Genomic DNA, 24,351 nt, shown 5'->3' with positions numbered 1-24,351 from the left:
TTGACGAGAATTTTACGGGAGCGAACATAACGACCACGAGCCTCCTCCGGTAGATCCGCGCTCCTCTGTGTGCGCAGTCGCGCTCTTCTGTATGCGCAGTCGCGCGCTGCAACTCTCCGCATTGTGTGCAGTCGCCTTCATTCAGTGGGCTGTTGGCAGCAGGTGAGAACAAACACACATTTTCTCAAGAATGTTTTTTCCTCCTCGTCTTATTAATATACCGGGTCTCGTAATGTAACGCTAGAAACAATGACAGGGCTTTACAATGTTGCGGGCAAACGTTTGCGTCTCACACAGATCGTGGAACGATTAATTGCATGACTGAAACACAAACGCTGTATGATGAAATGGATTCGTTTAAGATTCTGCTGCACAGTGAGGTCTTAATTGTTGAATCTTAAAGCCTCCGTTAGATAAGAGCCGGTGAAATCTGTACGGATTTATTCTGCGCGCTGTCAAGCATAAACGCGCATGAATGAAAATGTGCACGGACGAATGACGTTGCGCTGTGAAGCATGTGCATCTGTTGTTTTAGATGGGAATATACGAGTGCGTTTTTGTCTGGCGTGTGTTTGTTGTTCTGAACATGACAAGTGCAAGGTGTGTCATGTCAATGCGGCGCGCGTTCACTCGAACCACATACGTTGCGCGAGCGCCTGTGGGCTGGACCATTGTTGCGCAGCATCCCTGCATCCCTGCATCCCATCCGTTTCTGTTTAGAATCAATATCACTTGACAAGACCACAGAGGAGTTCGTTTTTCATGGGGTCTATATATGAATAGACGTTTCCTTTCACACATGCAGGGATGTTGCGGATATGAAGTAGGTCATCCATGCTCTTACATTCATGTTTTGTGATTCTGCTGGGCTGCACAAATTACACTATCAACGATTGGCTTTACCTCAAGTTATAATTCTTAATACGTAGTCTAAGCAAACTGCAAAAATGAGATGTGACACATTGTGCCATAGAAGATGCATTATACTCTGTTCCACTGGGGGCAGTGTTTTGGAAACATATTGAGACGAGAAAAGTAAGATTGAATCTTTAGACAGGTTTATTAATTTGCATGTATCACGGAAAGATGACACAAAGTGATTAGTCAGCATTTACTGAAAGCATTGGCTCAAAAAGTGTTTCTGGATCTATGTTTGCACATTAGCAACTCTGAGATGACTGAGGATGATGAGAGAGAGCTTTCTCCAGGTGTTGTACACCTCCTCATATTAGACATTGACCAGGGGGTGTAAGGACAAGCACCAGCGCACCACACCCTGGTGACAGGCATGCGGTAAAGAAATAAAGGCATTTTGCCAAAATTACGAGATCCATTAGTTCATCTCAGTATTGTGATGTTAAGCTCAGGACTGAATCCTCATGAACAGATTTAAAACATCACGACGATCTGAAACCTTTGCTAGATGGTTGTGTATAGCTTCAAAGTGCGCATCAGATTTGAACACACAAGAATTTTAGTGTTTCATACGTTTTGATCTAATTTAGTGTATTTACCCTTTCCAAGTTAGATTTTAATATAATAATTATCGTATGATTTTTAAACACTTGTACATAAAGAACGTACTACACAATGAAATATATGCGGTCATATGTATATTCACAGTTTAACTATCAAACAAAATTTTGATAAAATGTCTTGCTAGCTCTTCAGATGTTAAGGACTCTTTCCATGAAGTCTCTCATGTGGAGTTGTTGAGCTGTAGCTGCTGGAGATCTGTCCGTCAGTCTTGCTTTAATTTATTAATCCCGTGGCGAGCCGGTGCTTTCAGTCGTACAGCTGCTGTATGTGTTGAGATCTTCAGTGTGCTGATGCTCGCCGAGACAGACGTGAAACCTTAGACTTGAAGAAAGTGAAGCACGATAACTCATTTTCACAAAACTACTGAGCAAATCCAGTTAGTTAGTTTTTTTAATGTGTGTCTGTGTCTAAGGCTGAAAGAGAATTCAACTAATGTGACATCACTGAAGTTCATGTTAAATTGTACAGTAACCCTTTTTATTTTATTTTTAGAAACTTGTCCGCATGCAGCTGGATCTTTCCTCATCATTTTTTAATTACACACTTTTCCACAAAGTTGACATTGGCAAAGATTTTCTGTCTTTAAAAATCAATCCAGATGATAAATGTACGCCCGTCTGCAGTCAGATGTTGAGCAGAAATGTGACTGTTATTAAAGATTCATCAAAGATCAACCAGTAATCTTCTTACTGTAAATTCTACATTGTTATGTCTTTTCAACATCTGTTGTTAACCGATTAATTATGAAATATCTGTTAACACGTGGCTTTCTTTTCTGCATCAGTTAAATGTCGGTTTGATGCAGAAATCATTTTGAATATAGATGAATAAATCTGAAAACTGGGCCAGATGACACCCCATGAAATCAAAATGATAACATTTTAAGAACATAGGTGTTAGATTAAACAGCATCATCATAGTAAACATTTTTTTATAAAACACAACCCGTTCATACACTATGTTCATTGCTGTCTTCATCATCACAGGTGTCAGTGATCGGCTCACAATGACAGATGCTGTGATGGCCACTAAAGGTGTCCACGTGTCGTCTGGACCGTGCGCCGGTGCTGAACTCACCGATGAGGAGAAGGAGATCATCAACAGCGTCATCGCCCGGGCTGAAAAAATGGAGGCGATGGAGCAGGAGAGGATCGGGTGAGATGATGACACACGCAAATATAAACACCACACTGTCTGTGTTATTTTCATCATCTCATAAAGGAGTAGTGCTTCAGGAGACCCAGGTTTCAGAAAAAAACATATCACACCCAGTCACCGGGGTTAAAGTTATAAAAGGACAAATAAATGAAGAATAACTATAATATTTGAGTTCAACGTTTGAACAGAACATCTACATTTATTACATTTATAGTCCTATAAATGTTTTACAACAAGTGCGTTTACATGCACAAAATAAACGGAATATGTATCAAAACTCAGCTTTGTGCATGTGTTTACATGCAAAGTAATAAACCGGCTACACAAAAAAACATGGAAGTTTCAGACTTACCGGGTATCTCATATGCAGTGACGTCACCGTCGATAATCTATTTAATAAACAAAAATGCAGCAGGAAAACAATCAGAAGCTGTTTTTTATATCTCTTCTCAGGTCCGCAGTTCTTACATATGCAACAGTAGTTTTTCATTTTTCCGTTTCTATGTCGACTGCATGATTCGATTCTGTTATTGAGCGGGTTTTGCTTGCGCCATTTATGAGCTTTCCCCCATAAAAGAAAACTGCTTCACGCGTTTACATGACCTCACCTGTTATCAGCTTCAGACTGTGCACTCAAACGCACTCAATGTAACACAAGGAGTGTTTTAACAGCATATGTTATGATGAGAGTAAACATGTCTGTGTTTTGTATTTCCGGCAGGCGTCTGGTGAATCGTCTGGATAACATGAAGAAAACGGTGTGTGGTGACGGAGTGTCTCGCTGTCTGTTGTGCGGAGAACAGCTGGGAACTCCGGGTGTGAGCTCTGTGGTGTGCGAGGACTGCAAGAAGGTGAGAAACATTACTCAGCCAAGAGCCCGTACATCCCAAAGATCAGCCGATGCATACAAAAGTAAACATGACCGCGTAGAGCTGAATCAGAATATTAAATACACATCTTTAAGACTGAATTGTAAATGTGAAATTAAAAATTAAAACGGAAACAGGAGGTGCTTCTGGACCAGCGCGATGAGTATTGACGATGTTTAATGCCGTTCATCTCCTCAGAACATGTGTACTAAGTGTGGAGTACAGGCGAACTCTCGACCGCGATCTGTCTGGCTCTGCAAGATCTGCAGCGAACAGAGAGAGGTGGGCAAGTGTTATCATACCCAGAACTAAACTCTAGCTGTACTTCACGACTCCTCTGACTCCTCCAAGTTTTTATTAAAGGTGTGGAAACGATCTGGAGCCTGGTTCTTCAAAGGCCTCCCGAAACAGTTCTTACCCTCACCCATTCCCATCTCTAGAGGCAAAGACCCCAGTCCTCAGCGGACCCCTGCTGTACGGCCTCAAGGACAGGTCGCAGGTCAGCTGGACCGCCGCTCGTTTTACACTTTTATCGTCATTTTTTATTGTTCCAGTCCAGCTCAAATCCTCCTCCTATGTTTATCAGGTCCAGTACAGGGTCACCCACCTGCTGCAGAGTCTCAGGCTACAAGTAAGAGCTCCCAGATTTAAACCATCTCAAGCTCAGAGTTATTCCATCAGAGATGCATCATGACATTCACTTTATGGAGAGACGTTTCACAATGTTTCAATGTTGTAAAGCAGCTTTACAGGAGGAAAGACGAAAATAAACAAAAGTTAGTATTAGTTCAAATAAAGAAAAAATATTCAATTGAAAGGTGACATCAATTACAGTACTAATTTCAAAATGTTGGCTTTCATTCATAAAATGATGCTGTTAAAGAAATATGTTGTTTCTACATTAATTTGAAAATCAAATGTGAAATAAATACAATGTAGAACTATATTTATACTAGTGATCTTGTCAATAGATTAAATGTTTAATCGGGTTAATCACATCCTTTGGCGAGATTAATAGAGATTAATTGCACACGTATAGTGAAATTAAACATACGCTATTCATTTTCGTGTTTATTTTAGTGATCTCTAACAGGTAGGAAATATACAGAAATAAATAAGTTCTCAAACACTTTACAGTCTTTACTGCTAAATGCACGAAATAATAAAGAATCCTCATTAAAACTACGAAATCACATCCCGTGACTGTATACACCAGACGGGACATCTGTCGCATTACATTGAGCCGTGTTCCACAGCCAGAAGCTGTCAAGCTATACTAGACATGTCAATCTCATATTGCGCCTGAATAGTTTTAAGGCCTTTTTATGAATAAGATCTTGATTATATAATGTAACCCCAGACAATGATGATAGAAAAACTGTTGTTGCGTAAATGGCGTTCAATATATTTTTAACGCATTAATCTGAAAAATGTAACGCATTAACGTTGACAGCCCTATTATAAACATGAATGTCATGTGCGATTAATCAGATTAAATTCTTTAATCGTTTGACAACACTAGTAAAAATACTACTATACATTTACATTTAGTAATTTATCCAAGCGACTTACAGAGAGTTCAATACCTGTTGAGAGAAAGAGAGAAGGTTAGTGTTTTTTTCTTCATTTGCCTGTCAAGTGTTTACAGAAGAGAAGGGTTCACGTAGTTTAGTCCTGTAGGAAGCATTAGTGACTTTAAATGATGTTTAATTAACAAAGTTCGGGAGGAGCCGAAGCATATAATCAGCCGGCTGGTCTACAATCAGCAATCACAACGTATACACAATCAGCCCTAGCGAGCTCGCTAATAAATAAGGAAACCATCTTACCTGTTCGATCTCATAAGATTAAGCATCAACTTGAAGTTCGACGCTATATCCGAGACCCCCGTCATCGACGACGCACCGATATACCGCGTCATCGACGACGCACCGATATACCGCAACCCTTCAGCGCCGATGAGCGCGTCCCATCTTTCCAGCTCGGGATCGGATCCAGTAGAAGATTCCCCGGCTTCATCACGCGGCCGCCAGCTCCGACGTTCCGCACCTCGCAAGGCTAAAACCAGAGGTGACACTTCATCACCTGCCCCAGAGAGACGTCCGCCGCCTTCACCGGCTTCTTCCTATACCTCTACTCACGACACGATACCCGCCATCCAGAAATGGACCGTCCAGGGCCTACGGCTGGCTCTATCCAATGCGGACGTCGAGTTCCATAGGCGGATGACCAAGGCGGAGCTTTACTGCCTCTACGTTTCTTCCCTGGCCGACACCGCCCCACCGAAGTCAGCTCCACAAAAGACCACTGACAAGCCGGGCAAGGCTCGTGGTTCCCCCTATTCCCGACCCGGGCAATCCACCAATGCGGCTCGTCGTGGCCGTCCGCCGGCAAGCCGGCACAGCAGGCCCTCCGCGAGCGCAGGTTCCGCCACGGATTTCCAGGACGCCACGAACCGTCCGGTCGAAGGCTTCCAGCAACTCGTCCCTCTAGCTGTAGGCCAGCTCCAACCTCCAGCCAACATCCCGCCAGCAGTAAACAGCGCGGGCCGCATAAGAAACGTTGGCTCGACAGCACCCGGAGCTCCGGTGCGTTCTCACCCATTCCCCGCCCCTGGCTCTTGGCCCGCTGCCCCCCCATCGACTACTAGCGCGAGGCTGCCTCAGCTAGCGATGCAGGGACCGGTCCTCAGCCAGTTCACCGCCCCCTTAGAAGCCACCGCTAGCGCGAGCATGACTCCGCTAGCCGCTCAGGCGGCTGCAATCCCCTCCATTTTCTCTCTCCCGCAGAGCCGACCAAATTTCACATTGGCTACGGCGACAGCAATGCCAGTGCCGGTTAACGAACCAGCGTTGGAACCGCCTCCAGTTTCCGGGAACATCAGATCGCAGATCTTGACAGGTGCGGACACAGATCTTTATTTACTCCTCTCACCTTTATCACCTCCGTCAACCGAGCGGCAGATCACTTACGGCGATCTGTCGCTCACGCTAAAAAATCAGTCACCCAGCCACACCCGCACACTTTCTTTCCCCGAATTTACCGTTGCTTTTTCCCGCTACACTGACGTGATCTGCACTGCGTTCCCTCATAGGAGACGCGAGCTGGGCGATTATCTCGCTATCGTGGCAGAGCTCGCTCTCTCCTATGGGGGCGCGCATTTCTACACGTATCACAAACTTTTTTCTGCCAAATGTGCCATTCGTGTGGCTCAGTGGAACCAGTGCCCCTACTGGGGAGCATTGGACACTGAGCTGCATAACAGGGTTTTCCTGGGCGTCCGCAATATTTCATGTGCGGTATGTCGCTCAGTAGCGCATACCACAATCGATTGTCCCCTAGTCACCCCCTCTCTTCCCCCACGCTCAGCTTCGCCTCCCAAATCTACCTGCTCTGTTCCGCGCCTGCCAACTCGCCCAGTTCACCAAACCCAGGGGCAACCCACCAATTTGGAGGCTTGCAGGAATTTCAACGTCGGAAGATGCGCCAGGCAACGTTGTCGCTTCCTGCACGTTTGCTCATTTTGTAGCGGAGCACACGCTCGAATCGTGTGCCCGTTGCCTCAAACACAGAATAAAAACCTAAAAAATTACCTTTCGACTCCCGTGAACATTTCTTGTCTTCCGAATTGTCCTCGCACCCCGACTTTCAGTTCACTGACTATCTTCTGACCGGTCTCTCGAACGGTTTCGACCCAGGCGTCATCAGTCTTCCATCACACAGCTTAATATGCCCCAACCTCCAGTCTGCGCTCGCCGAACCAGAGTCAGTCGATCTCCTCATTAATAAAGAGATCGACGCTAATTTCATTATTGGCCCCTTCGACGCTCCCCCTTTTACTGCATTTCGCATCAGCCCCATTGGCATAGCAACACGTAAATTCTCTGGAAAAAAGCGCATCATTTTTGATCTCTCGTCACCACACGGCTCTGCCTTCCCTAGCATTAATAGCCTCATTCCGATCGAGGAATTTTCCCTGCACTACCATAACATCGAACAAGCCATCACTTTAATAAAACATGCCGGTCGTGGCGCTTGGCTAGCAAAAGTAGACATCACATCCGCATTTAAAGTTATGCCAATCCACCCAGACTTCTGGCACCTTTTCGGCATTCGATGGCGCAATAAATTTTACTTTTCTGTCCGTCTCACCTTCGGTTGCAGAAGCAGCCCAAAAATTTTCGACATGTTGTCAGAGGCAATTTGCTGGATTCTCTCTAACAATTATGCAATTCCGTACCTTATCCACCTACTCGATGATTTTTTAATCATCTCGTCTCCCGACTCGTTCCCGGCGGCACATCTAGCAAAAGTCCAGGAGGTTTTCAAAAATCTCGGCGTTCCCCTCGCCCCAGACAAAACTTCAGGTCCAAGCACGTCCATCGAATTTCTCGGAATTAAATTAGACTCGCTTAAATTCCAGGCTTCTCTGCCGAAAGAGAAAATCGATAGAACGATCTTGATCGCGTCCTCCCTATTAGCAAATCCCCGCTGCTCAAAACGCGAGCTTCTGTCTGTTCTCGGCCATCTAAATTTCGCGATGAGAATAATCCCGCAAGGCCGCCCGTTCGTTTCACACCTCCTCTCACTCGCATCATCCGCACACGCTTTAGAGGACTCGTTATCCATATCCAGCTCCTGCCTCGATGAGCTGAGCTTATGGATAAAATTCCTCAAACAATGGAACGGCTTGTCATTTTTCTACAGTGACATGGCCTCTTCCCCCGTCGATATTCACCTATTCACAGACGCCGCCCCTTCCGTCGGTTTCGGAGGCTATTACCAAGGCCGTTGGTTCGCGTCCACCTGGCCCCCCCAGGTCCTAGAGATTCCCCAGGCTTTAGCATCTTCAGCTCTTTTTGAGCTATATCCACTGGTCGTCGCAGCATCCCTATGGGGAAAAGAGTGGTCAGCTTCCAGCATAATCGTGCACTGTGACAACGAGGCAACAGTCCATTGTATCAACACAGGCCGCTCTCACTCCCCCGCCATAATGCCGTTCCTCAGACGCCTCATCTGGATCTCAGCCTGCGACCAGTTCATTCTAACTGCCAAACACATTCCCGGATCAAAAAATCAGATTGCTGACGCCCTTTCTCGCTTTGCCTTCCAGAAATTCAGGCTGCTGGCACCCGAAGCAGACCCTTTGCCAACACCGGTACCTCCCTATTCGGAGCTGATATTCCGGCTAACCACCCCCTAAAAACCCTCCTCGACGCCTCTCTAAACTCCATCATCCAAGCCGTCTCCCTCAGGACCCTCCAATCTTACCTCACTGCATGGAAAAGCTTCAAGTCTTTTCACCTAGCGTTCAACATTCCCTTTCCGGATTTTTCTGTCCTCACCATCACCTCCTTCATCTCCTTCCTAAACTCTTCAAAAAACCTCCAGGCCAGCTCAATTAAAGGCTACATGAGTGGAGTTCAGTTCTTCCACAAACTCATATTCAATTCGCCATCTGAAGCCATAGCCAGCTCCCAAACATCTATGCTTATCAAGGGCATTCAACGCACCCAGCCTGCTCGCCAGGATGCAAGGCAACCTATAACCCTGGATATATTGACCAGATGCATTTCCATCCTCCGTAAAGGATACCACTCCAAACACGTCGATCGCACACTCGACACCATGTTTATCCTAGCATTCTTCAGATTTCTAAGATGTTCAGAAATTTCCACAACATCCATTTTCAACCCCCTAACTCACCCAACGGTATCCGACCTGTCAGTAGTCGATTCAGAGACGATGTCATTCTCCATTAAACAGAGCAAGACGGACCAAACCAGGAGAGGACATTTCATCTATATATTCAATCTCCACTCACCAATTCAACCTTACCAGACCCTCCTAGCCTACCTCCACTTCAGGAAATCCCAGACCAAAACCGCAACGGATCCTCTATTCGTCGACGAGTCTAACCGCCCAGCTACACGCTTCTGGTTCCAAAAGCACCTAAAAGCTGTCCTGCTCCTATCCGGTATCCCCGCAGACCACTTTTCCGGCCACTCCTTCCGCATAGGCGCAGCAACCACAGCAGCCCAAAAAGGCCTCTCGCAGTCTCAAATCCAAGCACTAGGGCGCTGGACATCGGAAGCTTTCAAGAGCTACATCAGGTCAGATCGCTCTATCATCAGGGAAGCCCATCGAACCCTCATTTCCAAAATCATCTAGAGAATCCATAATTCACACACACGAGCTCGAACATCCTCCATGCCAGCCTAAATCTCTCTAACAGGAGATCTCACCACTGCTTCAACCGGCTCAGGGGCCAGTGCCCAAGTCTCAGGCTCTGCAGCAGCAGATTTAACAGCAGGAGCCAACATCGCAGCAGCGACTACCCTGGCAGAGACCAGCACTCCCATTCCAAGCAAAGAAGTCAGCGTCACAACCGCCTCAGCCAAGGCCAGCATTTCCACTTCAGGCATGGAACCAAGTGCTGCAACTAGGAATCATCCGCAGCACTTCTGTCACAAGCGCCAAAGCCAGCGTTGCAGCAGGGATCGGCTCCACAGACGCCCATGGTTCCATGTAAGGCACAGAAACCAGCGTTGCAGAAGGGATTTGCTCCTCAGACGCCTATGCACCTACCACAAGCGCCGAAGCCAGCGTCGCAGCAGCGATCGCCTCCGCAAAGGCCCGTGCTTCCATCTAGGGCGCAGAAGCCAGCATCACCGCAGTGACCGCCTCCACAGAGGCCAGCGCTTCCATCTAATGCGCAGAAGCCAGCGTCGCCGCAGCGATCGCCTCCACAGAGGCCAGGGCTTCCATCTAATGCGCAGAAGCCAGCGTCGCCGCAGCGATCGCCTCCACAGAGGCCAGCGCTTCCATCTAATGCGCAGAAGCCAGCGTCGCCGCAGCGATCGCCTCCCAAAGGCCAGTGCTTCCATCTAATGCGCAGAAGCCAGCGTCGCCGCAGCGATCGCCTCCGCAGAGGCCAGCGCTTCCATCTAAGGCGGCGAAGCCAGCGTCGCCGCAGCGATCGCCTCCACAGAGGCCAGAGCTTGCGCTTCGCTTCCTGCCACCTACGACTTTTCACGGAAGCAAGCATTACAGCATGATCACCCCAGCAGGAGCCTCCGTCAGGCGCTCCACTACAGCCGGCTCCCTCCTTCAGTCGCCTCTTTCCAGTATAAGTCTCAACAACAGGGACACACACGAAGCCATGTTCATTCTGGACGGTTCCCGAAAAATCCATATTAGGAACTCTCCCTACGCACTACTACCAGCCACTCGTGGATTCAAACTTCTCATCACTGCAGCAGACACCTTTCACCTTCTCAGTCTCAACCATCCTCGGAGGAACCCCTACCCCTTCTTGTCTCATAACGAACCACATCTCCTAAGGAGCCCTCATCCTCTCGTCTCTACCCGAACGCAGGCCACGCCTCCGCAGCGCTCAGCATCGCTTTGGGGGGTATGCGTACTCCGGCGGCTGTCCCACTTTCTCGCTTTATGGGGGTGTGCTCTGGGCTCAGACCGGTTCCGAGCTCGGCGCACTCACTCATACCAAGGTAGAGTGTTTCGGGCTCGGATAGATCTGGCGAGCTCGGAGCCCGCTTCCCGGACAACACGCCAAATACGCATTACCTTCATAACCAAGCTCTATCATTATCCCTATCAGCATCACTGTTATCTGTGTAGGTGAACTCGTGAAATGATGTTTAATTAACAAAGTTCGGGAGGAGCCGAAGCATATAATCAGCCGGCTGGTCTACAATCAGCAATCACAACGTATACACAATCAGCCCTAGCGAGCTCGCTAATAAATAAGGAAACCATCTTACCTGTTCGATCTCATAAGATTAAGCATCCCTCCTCCACCCCGGCTCCTCTCCAAAGCTCAATATCCCGCAGGAACCCCGGGGGGTGTGCTCTGGGCTCAGACCGGTTCCGAGCTCGGCGCACTCACTCATACCAAGGTAGAGTGTTTCGGGCTCGGATAGATCTGGCGAGCTCGGAGCCCGCTTCCCGGACAACACGCCAAATACGCATTACCTTCATAACCAAGCTCTATCATTATCCCTATCAGCATCACTGTTATCTGTGTAGGTGAACTCGTGAATCGTTGACTATATTCTTTGTATTCCCCAACACTTTTATTTTCCTTCTGTAGCCTGATTTGACATCTCATAAATAAGAATTACACAAGCATATTTATACTATACAATACATGTATCCTTTCTTTTAAAACCACGAAACTTTCAAAATACGTTTGGTTGAAAAGATAAACAAATATGTTGTATATAAGTATATAATTCTATTTATATTACTCTAAACACAGCTGATAACCTATATACATTACAAATATGTGACAAATATACTTCTGTTTTTTAGGTTCAGAGCTAACAAGAAATCCACAGATCTCTCCAAAACCGGCCGTGGCTCCAAAACCTGTTGATCTTCAGTCTCGCTGTTCCTCAGAGTCAGACGGAGGTCTTCACAACAGTCCTGTAGCGATGAAGAAAATGGTGAATGTGAATGCAGCCCGACCCGTTACATCTGCCGCAGCCCAGCCGGGTAAAAACAAATCTATTTTGCGTTTATCCTGTTTTCCGGTCATACGTCTCAAGTTTTTCGCTCTTTATATTTTGCACTATGTTTTGAACAACTAGACTCTCGTAGATGTAAAGAATCAGAAAGAATTAAATAAGGTTAAAAAACATGAAGGTAAAATTGTATCTTTTGTAAAGGTTTTATTTAAATAGCATTAGCTCTGCAACTGCATAACACACTAAAAACCAGCAATCACCTACAACACTCTCTCATAAACTTAACTCATAGCTGGGGGCGTGGCCTGGGGGCGGAGTCAGTTTGGGGGAAAACATTCTTTAAACCCTCATTGGGAATGCATGGTGTTAGCCAGTATGGTCAACAAAACAATTCAGCAGATTAAGATACACAGAGAAACTGAGCTGTATTGGGTGGGAGACTCAGCGGTATCTGTGACCAATGAAATGACCCATCGGAATGGCCGGAGGTGTTTAAGTGATTAAGTCTCCTGCCAGACGATTCAACAGTTTATATTTTTATCCCATGATCATTAAAGCTATGATATACAGGACCTTTAAACATCACGTTACAATGCCACTTACTAGACCAGATCTCGCCTCAAAACTATTTTCAAAACAACTCGATAATAATGGGTCTATCTCAAATAAGTCTAACTAACAATCCACGTGCATTTACAGAAACAGTGTTCATTCATATTTATATGCCATGTGAAATATAGATACATCATTTACATTTACATTTACATTCAGTCGTTTGGCAGACGCTTTTATCCAAAGCGACTTACAGTGCACTTATTACAGAGATAATCCCCCTGGAGCAACATGGAGTAAAGTGTCTTGCTCAAGGACACACTGGTGGTGGATGCTGGGATTGAACCAACAACCTTTGATTTACCAGTTCAGTGGTTTAACCCACTAGACCACCATCTCCACATTATATCAAATATATATCAAATATAGCGATGGCATTATTATAAGGTTATAAAACGCTGTTGTGTTTGTCTCAAGCAGGTGCAGAGAGAGGAAACTATCAATCCACTGTTGTGCAGGAGAGAGCGCCCCCTGTTGAGCCGGAGGAGCGGAGGAGCACTGTTTATAACCAACATCAGAGCGCTCCACCGGTGGACGACGAGGAGGAAACTAACAGCTATGACTCTGATGAAGCAAGTAAGACTGTGTTTTAAAGATGAAATCCAGTTCTATCCTTTAGTGTTTGTTTCCTATCAATGGTATCAGTCGTCAAAAAGCACACCTGCTTTCCTCGGTATGATTTGTTGTGTCTCAGTAGTTCCTGCTTTTAGTCTGCAGCTATAAAAAACTTGGCTTTGATGATATTCACTTGTTTTCTTCTATCTGTAGAGAAGTAGATGTGTCAGTTCGCACTGTTTCTTGTCAAGCGTTGATGAAAAACATTTAGTTGTATTGAGGATCTGCAAACTCGGTATATAGTTTACATATCTGTCACAAAACATGAACTCGTGGAGAAACTCTGACGTCAAAATGAGTGCGCAATTTTTATTCACAATTCTGAAAGTTTGTTAAGTAATCTGTTCGATGTAAGTTTGAATGTTATAGGGGTCGTATGACGGCTAAAATTAATATTATGGTTTGTTTTAGATGTAATATAATGTTTATACACGATTTAAGGTTCAAAAACGCTGTATTGTCCACATACTGTGCATGTTTGTATCTCCTCTTTGCTCCTCCTCTCTGAAACGTTCAGATTTTTTACAAAGCTCATGGCTCTGAAAAGTGAGGTGTGCTCTGATTGGCCAGTTCACCAGTGTGTAGTGATTGGTCAAATACTGCAAGCGTGTGAGGGAAATGTAACGCCTCTGACCATATTTGGAATATGAGGTTCCTCTTCAATTGTACTGACAGGTACACCACCTTACTTGCGTATACATGTCTTAATCAAATCAGACCACCAACTGATGTAGATTTGTGGGGGTGTGGTTACACCAGGTGTTTCAGGCAGGTCTGGGTGAGCGTTCGCTTTTAGATAGAATGCATCTTTTTTTTGCACACTTTCATTTTTGCAAGTTTATGTGTCTAATACATGTATGGGCAACTTATAACACATCAAAGACACAGAAAAACACGCCATATGACCCCTTTAATCTACTACATGATATTATGCAGAACAGTATATGTTATTTTAATATAGAATGCTTTGTGTTTGTGTGTATATTTGAAAAAATACAAAGTAGGGATCAAGCCGTTTATCGTCACTGAATTTAATGCGTTTGTAGTGTGAACATTGGAAAAATTTCATTGCATGACCATCAACTATCTTGTACTTTTTTTGCCAGTATAGCTGTTTTACTCTTGAGAGGTAACGTTCCTCTTTTGTAAGTCACTTTGGATAAATGCGTTCACTAATCTAATAAGTATAATGTAATTTTTTGGCAGTAAATCCTTTAAAAAATTAAGATCAATGTTATATTTAATCAAGCCTCTCCAGGGTTCATATAATAGAAAGAGGCCAGAGAAACAGCAACAATAAATCTTCAATAGTTTCTTTACCTCACACAGTTGAGAATGTAACTGTACTGTTGGTGTATGCAGAGAAACTTCATTACACAAATTAATCTGTGACTGTGATTGATAGAAACTTCAACCCTGCAGAGAAATAAATATGCACTGCAGATACACGTGACATTGAACACGCTTCTCATGCATAAAAACCTGTTTGAACTGATGGTGTTATAACAGCGAGAATGTCCTCCAGACCAGAACGCCACCTACATTTTAAATAAAGAATACGCGCGTGGGAAAGACGCGAAATGTGAATCGGGCGTAAGGGTGTGTGTTGTTTTTTTCATGAAGCCCACACCTATAAAGTAGATCCAGATCTGTCCATCACATTACAGTTTCATATCACTGTGCCAAGTTTAAAGTCCTCATGAACCAGAAGTTGCGAGCCTTTTTACCTCCGTATTCTGACACATTTCATGGTGAAAAGAGAAAATAAGTGGGCGTGGCATGCATTTTCCCTGCGAGCTGATTGGATGTAAAAACTGTCGTTGCATTTTGTAATGGCACTGGCAGCAGACTGACAGCTGAAGGGGAGGAGCTAACGGATGATCCGGCCAAGACTTCTAGTTCACATCATTTCATGGCGGACCTGCATTTCCAAATTTATCTAAAGATTATGAGGGTTCATGAATTTTAAAAAGAAAAAAATCTAAATTGATAAGCTATTAACTATAAACGCTGCAATATTTCATGAAAAAATAAGAAATATCATTTTTAATTTCACTGGGACTTATATAACGTTATCGTTGAATCACGTGATAATACTGCAGCCTAACTTTCCACCACAGATCACAGCCAAACAGAAAGACACAGGGAATCATTAAAATTACTATATTAAAAACACTAATTAATAACATTGATTTGAGATTTACATTTAGTCATTTAGTCATTGTCATTTAGTCATTTAGTCATTTAGTCATTTAGTCATTTAGTCATTTAGTCATTGTCATTTAGTCATTGTCATTTAGTCATTTAGTCATTTAGTCATTTAGTCATTTAGTCATTGTCATTAAGTCATTTAGTCATTGTCATTTAGTCATTTAGTCATTTAGTCATTTAGTCATTGTCATTAAGTCATTTAGTCATTGTCATTTAGTAATTTAGTCATTTAGTCATTTAGTCATTGTCATTAAGTCATTTAGTCATTGTCATTTAGTCATTTAGTCATTTAGTCATTTAGTCATTGTCATTAAGTCATTTAGTCATTGTCATTTAGTCATTTAGTCATTAAGTCATTTAGTCATTGTCATTTAGTCATTTAGTCATTTAGTCATTTAGTCATTTAGTCATTTAGTCATTGTCATTAAGTCATTGTCATTTAGTCATTTAGCAGACGCTTTTATTCAAAGCGACTTACAGGTGGGGTAGGTAACGGAAGCAATTAGGACAGCATAAGTACAACAAAGGCATAAGTGCAATCAAAAACAAGACTGGTCTCATATAGCCTAACACAGTATACGGAACCATTCATTCATTCATTTTTTTTTTATGGGTAGAGAAGAAAAGAGTAGAGAAGAAAATAAAGTCAGAACAGATCAGTCAGATGTTGATGGAAGAGATGTGTGTAGCAGCAGGCAGATCATTCCACATAGGTGGAACAGATCAAGAGAAGGTGCGCGAGAGAGATTTTTACCTTTATGGGATGACACCACAAGACGTCGTTCGTTTGCAGAGCGTAGGGATCTGGCGGGTACATATGTCTGCATTAGGGAGTGAAGATAATTTACTAAGCCTCGTGTGGGCTTTGTGTCTCGCCTTCAGCCAGCTCTCAAACTTTCTGTAACAACTCGTTGGGAATATTTATCATACAGTGGGCGTTCCGTCCATTGGCTATACTCCACTTTTTGACTCCAGCTCTCACAGTATGTGGTTCCCAAACTTCATTTGGGAAAGGTCACTTGGCTGTTGCAGTTTATTACACTTAAAATTGTGGACTAATATCCAGTCGCAAATTTAAGTGTAGAGGCCTGCTGTCAGGAAGAAATGCATAAAGCAACACAGTCATATGTGTTTAACATGATGTTACTGTATATGCGTGTGGAGATGATATGATATGTAACGATTGTGTTTGTTTCAGCTACTCTGGGAGCTCTGGAGTTCACTTTACTGTATGATCAACAGAACAACAGTCTTCATTGTAACATCATCAGAGGAAAGGCAAGTTCACATCAGACTTGCGTCTTACATCTTGTCTTCTTCTCTCTGTTCACTTGTCCAAACTCTCCCAATGCCATGACCTGTGTGTTGTATCCGTCTGACGCCAAATTAAAACTTTGCAGTGTTCTTGATTTCTGTGTTGTCAAATCTTTCAGGGTTTAAAGCCAATGGATTCTAATGGACTGGCAGACCCGTATGTGAAGCTTCATCTGTTACCCGGTGCCAGTAAGGTAAGAGCTGTATGCTGTCATGTGTATCATCTGATATTAATTGTCAATTCAAATGTCTTTTGTGATGGTAATTTGCAAAAATTTGCAATATTTTTTTTGTAATTAGGATACTAGAAATAGTTGCTTAATACAGATAAAATGTGCCAAAGAACATAAATAACAAAGTAAACAGTCAGAAATAAAATAAGACAATAGAAGAAATAGATACTACGTAAAAATACAGATACAGACAGCTCTTTTAAGTTGAGATGCTTTTGTTGTGGGCTGAAGTTACTCTAAGGCGGGATTCACTTATGACACACATCTCAAACTCTTTTCACCGATTGCGTCACAAGACTAACATGATTTTGACACGATTAGGTGACTGACATCTGTATCTATGTGAAATAAATCTACTAAACAATCAGCAACTTTACAATTAAATTATGGGCAATTCCAGCGTTATGGACGTGAAATTTTGTGTTATGGATGTGACATAAAAATGCTCAGAGAATGAATTTATTACAATTATATTGAACTATCTGTTTATATTTTACTGAACCATTGTTGATAGAGTCTAAACATAAAAAAATATCAGTTTATGAAAAAAATATATATTAAAAAGTAAATAATAAACATGCATTGTGGATGTGACAAAAAAAGGACGCGTTTTTTTGGAGACGATTAACTTTGTAAGATTTCTGTAAAATAAAATGCACAATCCTGAAGCAATAATACACAATGAATGGAAAAGTGATGCCTCTTTATAGAACATCAAATAGTTACTTTATTTTCATTTTCATGTGTCCATTTATGAGGAATATGAAGCGTTATGGATGTGACAATCCTGAAAATGTCACTCACCTGACTATGAGAAATCATGCAGTAAAAATAAAACCAATGATTTACATGTTTGAAGAGAGATCTCACATGGGTATTTGAAACACCAAATGTTCAAATCTGTGCTGTTAACATAGTAAAAACCGCTGGTAAAAACTACATTTGTTCGTGGTTAGGTTGACATTTTCACAGAATTTCCAAGAATTGGATCGTTGTTATTTTGTGAGAACTTCTTCATTTTTGTAATCGTTTTGCTAATGTGAAGATTGACAAATTTAGCAAGAACACAAAAATGTGATGTTATGCTGATTTTGTGTAGTTTTTAGTGTCAGAGTCCTACATTTGAATACTTTTCTCATTGGGACAAAATGACTTTAGTTATCTAAGCATGAATAGCAAATGTGAGATGACCCTGATTGTGATATTAGAGATTATGTATCAAGGATTATGAGTGTATGTATTTATGTAAGCATTTAGATTGATATTTTGCTGTCATAATTGTATAATACATACGCCAAAGTTCAATTTGAAACACTGAAATTGGCGTATCATATGCAGACAACATTGAACATTGGCGTACGTATTACACAATCTTGCAACAGCGTGTTATTAATACACAATTGATGAGAATGGGTGGTTTTTATGTGACATTGAAGTATTTAATGTCATGCACACCTCAACATTTTTACTTCAGTGTTGAGTTAAGTGTTTTACGGTTAAGTGTTGATAGTTGATCTTTTTCGTCAATGCAGTCAAATAAATTGCGCACCAAGACGCTACGAAACACTCGCAACCCGACCTGGAACGAGACGCTGGTGTATCACGGGCTGACAGACGAAGACATGCAGCGCAAGACCCTCAGGTTTCATTCTTCTTCATGTAACACGCTCACAATCTGATGGATCACAAACACTTCACATGATCAATGCTCATTTAATTACATTTTTAAACAATTCACATATATTTCCACAAAGTTTCAATTCACATTCTACTATGGTTTTATTCCAAATCACAGTTTTTTATTCTAATCACTGATTATTTTTTTTGAAAAGTTCACATTGCTGTATGTTAGGAGATATGTTGGATGTAACATTCATTGTTCAGAGATGCGTGCATTACACAGTGTTATTTTATTTGTTGTGTCAGAATATCTGTGTGTGACGAGGATAAGTTTGGCCACAATGAGTTCATTGGAGAAACGCGGTTTGCTCTGAAGAAGCTGAAGTTTAATCAGAAGAAGAACTTGAGCGTGTGTCTGGAGAGAGTTGTTCAGGTGACTTCTTCACACGATCAGCACTGAAAATACAATCATATGAATCATTTTAACGGAGATCTCTTTCTATAGACTAAGAGAACGTCCACTGCTGGAGGTGCACGAGGAATGTCTCTCTATGAGGACGAGGTAAAACTTTACCTTCATTAATTCATCATTGACTATAACCTTTAGTTAAACCCAACAACACTTGTGTTGTCACCTGTGGATGTGTTGGAACTTCCACAGAATCGTGTCGTGAAATGTATTTCAGTTAAATTACTGACAGTTTTGGAGTTCACACTTATTATCATTTTAAGCTTTCAAACGAACTCTATTAATAATCTTTGTTACTCTGTCCAGACCGGGAAAGAGGGAGTTGAGTCTGAGGAGAGAGGCCGTATTCTGATATCACTCATGTACAACAGTCAGCTGAGTCGCCTCATCATCGGCGTCGTACGCTGTGTTCATCTCGCAGCCATGGATGCTAATGGATACTCGGATCCTTTTGTTAAAATGTGAGTCTCTCTCTCTATCAAAGCAAAAATATCATTGTCATTCTGTGATGTACATTTCTTCATGATCGGACAAAACATTTTGTATTGAATTTATTATAAAATTAATTTCATTGATTGACATTGATTTCATCATTTATACATTTGGCAGACTGCTCTGTATATACTTTTGAAATGTTTATTTTTGACCCTGAACAACAAAACCAGTCTTATGGGTCAATTTTTTCAAAATGTTTATTTTAACATAATCTGAAAGCTGAATCAATAAGCTTTCTATTGATGTATGACTTGGCAATATCTTGTTGAGATGCAACTGTTTAAAACTCAGGAATCTGAGAGTGCAAAACAATCTAAATACTGAGAAAATCGCCTTTGAAGTTGTTAATCAGTGTCACTGTGGCAGGACATCCACTCACAAAAATAAAGTTTTGATATATTTAAGGGAGGAAATTTACAAAATATCTTCATGGAACACGATCTTTACTTCATATCCTAATGATTTTTGGCATGAAAGAAAAATCGATCATTTTGACCCATACGATGTATTTTTGTCTTTTACTAAAAAATTTCCTGTGCTACTTAAGACTGGTTTTGTGATCCAGGGTCACATTTATTAAATGAAATCCACTTTCTAATTAATTTTGAATGCATATTTTGAAGCTTGTGCCAACAGGGTAAATGCACAATTGTATTTAATTCACACGTGTTTGATGAAATTAATTGTTAAATGTCATAACACATATTCTATTTACCTTAGGTGTGTCAACCGATAAAAACAAATCGGATAAATCACACCTTTTTCTAATTAATTGCAATCAATCGGACATAACATTAAAGTTTTACATTCTAATAATTTCACGTTTAATCTCCAAATGATTGTAGAAACAACAGATTTCTTTAAAAGCATCGTTTTATGGATGAAAGCCAACATTCTGATATTTTATTCTGCAACTGCAGGTGGGAAATATACAGAAATTGAAGGAAGTTCTCAAACACTTTACAGTCTACAATTAAATACAGAATTAAAGCTACAAAACACACTGAATTCCTCTTTTGTTCTTTGATGAACATTAGTGACAGAGTCACAACAGATCTGACGCCTCTCCCATCTTCACAACTCTTTGCATTCATTTACGATTTTACTTAACATGTTGAAATCTGTGCTTACGAAAATACTAGACAAAACGGGCTTTCTGCCATAATCTTGTGTGGTTACGAATTGACATTGACATAAGTGTTTATTTTATATATTCTAACATATATTTTACATAGATTAATGTTTGAATAAACAAATGATCTGTGTGTCAGTATCTCAATGGAGTACCTCATAGATGACGTATTTTTGTATGCAAACACTTAGCATTTTTGGGCTTCGGCTTCCATCGCTCCAAAGTCTGTCGGTTTTTTATTGTGTTTTTGGTAAATTGCACAAAATGAGGTCTGTGGTAAACATAACCTCTAAATATGTTCATGTTTTATTCTTTGACATACACCAATTATAACCCGCTCGTGATTTTTTAAAGCCTTATTGTGTCTTAAAAACTTACAAGTAGCTAAAAGCAACTACTTCCTCTGGCGAAGACGTTAGGCTTCATCATACATATAAAGCTCACAAAAAATGCAACATGACCACAGATCTCTTAAAACATAGATGCAGATTCATTCATAAAGTAATTACTCACCAGGGAACACATTTTTAATAAAGTTTGAAAGAGTTATCTGAGGCTTAGTGATGGTGATGTTGATATCGAGTGACCTTATATGAAGTGTGGTTATAGCATTGTGTTAGCTTTTAACTTCTGCCGAAGGTATTTCCACCTCAAAAGTAACAAATGTGTTGTTAATTTGCAAAGATTATGTTGACAGACAAAACGTATAAACATCATAACCCTTTGTGAATAACAGAGCTTCATTTTGCGATCTTCCGAAAGTCTAGTGAAAAATGCATAGACATGTGGTCGAGGGAACCAGCATGGCGCTTACTTCTGAGTCAGCCTACAAAAACACATCATCTCTGAGGTAATTGATAATGAAACGATGTGGTAACGTTGATTCAGCGAGATCACATAAAAACAAGTTTTGCATTTAAATCTAAGAAAACATCACAGCCTCACGTCAGAGGATCATCTTTCTTCTCAAGGCTAAAGAGAGATGAAGAACAAATGCATGAATGTGCAAATGATCCAAAGGGAGTTTATGATGTGACACATGTTTTATGGATGCAGATATCTGAAACCTGACATGGGGAAGAAAGCAAAGAACAAGACACAGATCAAGAAGAAAACCCTTAACCCTGAGTTTAATGAGGTATGAATCTGAGGAATACGAAACATGTTCCTTTATTTCATCTGTTTGCATTTTTCCTCTAACTTCATAGTGATTTAGATTCATTGAGTAAAAGCTCTCATATTTCAATTCACACACATTTCACATGTACGCCCATCCACACGCTCTCTCCTCCTCCTTCTACTGCAGGAATTCAGCTATGAGATAAAACACGCAGAACTGGCCAAAAAGACCCTGGATATCTCTGTATGGGACTATGATATGGGCAAATCCAACGATTATATAGGTATTTAAAAAGAAATCCCCTTGAAATATACTTCTTTTTTTCAACCAATTGATTTTGGTAATGAGTGATTGTTTCAGGTGGATGTCAGCTGGGTATCACTGCCAAAGGCGAGCGTTTGAAACACTGGTACGAATGCCTGAAGAACAAGGACAAGAAGATCGAGCGCTGGCACACTCTACTGAATGAAAATCACGTCTCCAGCGATTAAAGTCTGGACGCTCGTGCATGCCTTAGAGCTCCGCTCACCTGCCGCAAATCCTCCACGTACTGCTTATCACCCAACACTGATGACATCGGGAGCTCCGGCCACTGTGACTCCAATTCAAATGAGCAAAGGTCAGCGCTCGTGTGCAAAACAAACACGCAGAATGATATTTACTGTACTTCTCTAATCTGGCCCCCGTAGAATAGAAGCGCATTTTCATTTCGAAGTTCTAGTTGAATAGAAACTGTGAAAACTGCAGATCTTTATCTTGTTGGCATGCCTTAATGTCAGGTTTCTTGAACGCCTTTTCTTTGTTCTTGAAAAAAAATCCTAGAGGTAATTCCTCTTAATAGCATTCGACCGTATGAAGTGAAGCAGATACGGAATATGTTTCAACCAGTTTACAGGTCAACAACGAATGTCACCTTGTACTGTTCTGATAACCAAACCAAAACTCAAGACTGAATATGACTAACAAACAAACGCTGTGCTCGAGAAATGTTTACAAACACAATACCGAGAAGAAGAAACTCTGTACCGTTGTGATAAAACATACAACAGATGCTTTAGAGTCATCTAGTTTAGAAAGTTTGGTCCTGTTAGAAATGATTTGGTGAAATGATCGGTTTATCATTGTTAATAGATCTTCTGATGAAGACGCAAGCGTTTTTGTGACACATCATGTTTGTCTGCATGTGTTGCCTGATTCATCTGCTTTTAAACTCTGTGCTTATTTTTGTTCTCATCACATCACGTGCAGCACAGAAATGTGTCTTATCAAAGTCTAATGAAAAAGAAAAAGGCCGCGTCTGAGCTAATCTCTATGCATTTGAAAACAGTTTTTTTTGTTAAAGGCGCAGTTTGTAAAATCAATTAAAATTGTGAAGGACCGTCGTCTTCAACTCCACCACTAATAATCAATCATACGTGAATGAGAAATCAAAATTCATACAATTACTTCATTACTATTTAGTCAGATGATCTCAAAATGATGACTGCTTGTTCAGTAAATATACACATGACATTCGTAACATTCAAACAATAAGACTAATGTCGTTGATAGAATAATAATCATATGTTTCTGTCCGTAAAGGATCTAAACAGTTGCTCATCTGTTTAATAAAACATGCAAGATCAGCGTCTAGTTCAAATTTAGTTGTGCAGCTCTCTCCATTAGGAAATGCCACTCGATATTGATCCCAGCTGGATCTCTCTGTTATATCTTCTTGTCCCAAATTCTTCTTGGGTCATTTGGTTTACCGTATGTGTTTGATGAAAGAACCAGCTCCAAACAGTAAAGAATAATTGTGCTACATAACGACTGCACAAAACAAGATAGTTGCTTGATAGACGCTACAAACGTATACGTTCACATTTGCCCACAAGACTGTCTTGTCATGGTTTCTACGGCAGTGAAAGCGGAAACCGAGTGTAACGGCAGAGATTGTGTTATTAAGCCTGTGGCATACTTCTTTTTTTTTAAGTGTATGCGAGTGTAGTCGTAAAGCCGAACAGCGTACAGCCTTGCTTAACTGCTTTCGACTCAAACGCTTACACACTGCTTTTGACGCATGCGCATTAAGACATATAGTAATACCTCTCCGTGGCTACTGAGGACAAGTACTCTTCTACTTCCTCGAATCGATGCTCAAAGGACATGGTTACCACCTGGTGATTAAAGTAATTAATGCAAAATTCCAGCAGTGCGCGTACAGTTCGCATGTATTATTCAGATGACCAGATTTGCGTCATTCGCACTGTACGCCGTCCTTCAAATACGTGTAAAAGGGGAACTTTACCACGTGCGGCACCTCATCCAAACATTTAAAAGCCTCTAGTCTCCTTTCCTGCATTCCGCTGAAGATTGCAGGCTTTCCATCTACTCTCTTTGGTAAGGCGAGCGACTGCCAGACACGGCATGTGTCGCTGGTTAAAACGCGATTTCCAAATCAGTGGAAACATTTGAGACAATGTAAGTGCTCAACTG

The 24,351-nt window shown here is 41.8% G+C and overlaps 1 protein-coding gene across 4 annotated transcripts; it reads left to right on the top strand.

Annotated features, from left to right (window-relative positions):
• Positions 1-109: 109 nt before the first annotated feature.
• Positions 110-24,140, top strand: rph3ab (rabphilin 3A homolog (mouse), b). 4 transcript variants are annotated; one of them, XM_056757375.1, is made up of 17 exons: positions 110-162; positions 2,526-2,694; positions 3,419-3,548; positions 3,765-3,848; positions 3,930-4,065; positions 4,153-4,197; positions 11,901-12,083; positions 13,088-13,243; positions 16,692-16,771; positions 16,927-17,001; positions 18,573-18,682; positions 18,967-19,093; positions 19,166-19,222; positions 19,436-19,590; positions 21,813-21,894; positions 22,063-22,159; positions 22,237-24,140. In XM_056757375.1, the coding sequence occupies exons 2-17, from the start codon at positions 2,546-2,548 to the stop codon at positions 22,365-22,367; spliced, it is 1,797 nt and encodes a 598-aa protein (XP_056613353.1). In that variant the 5' UTR covers positions 110-162; positions 2,526-2,545; the 3' UTR covers positions 22,368-24,140. The 4 variants fall into 4 exon arrangements, with proteins under 4 accessions (XP_056613353.1, XP_056613337.1, XP_056613360.1 ...); XM_056757359.1 differs by having other exon boundaries at positions 13,085-13,243; XM_056757367.1 differs by lacking the exon at positions 110-162 and adding an exon at positions 2,152-2,216 and having other exon boundaries at positions 13,085-13,243.
• The last annotated feature ends 211 nt before the right edge of the window (positions 24,141-24,351 follow it).

Source organism: Triplophysa dalaica, chromosome 1, assembly GCF_015846415.1.
Source record: "Triplophysa dalaica isolate WHDGS20190420 chromosome 1, ASM1584641v1, whole genome shotgun sequence".
Lineage (NCBI taxonomy): Eukaryota > Metazoa > Chordata > Actinopteri > Cypriniformes > Nemacheilidae > Triplophysa > Triplophysa dalaica.
The sequence above is the reverse complement of the archived record's forward strand: the minus strand, read 5'-3'. Positions and strand labels throughout refer to the sequence as shown.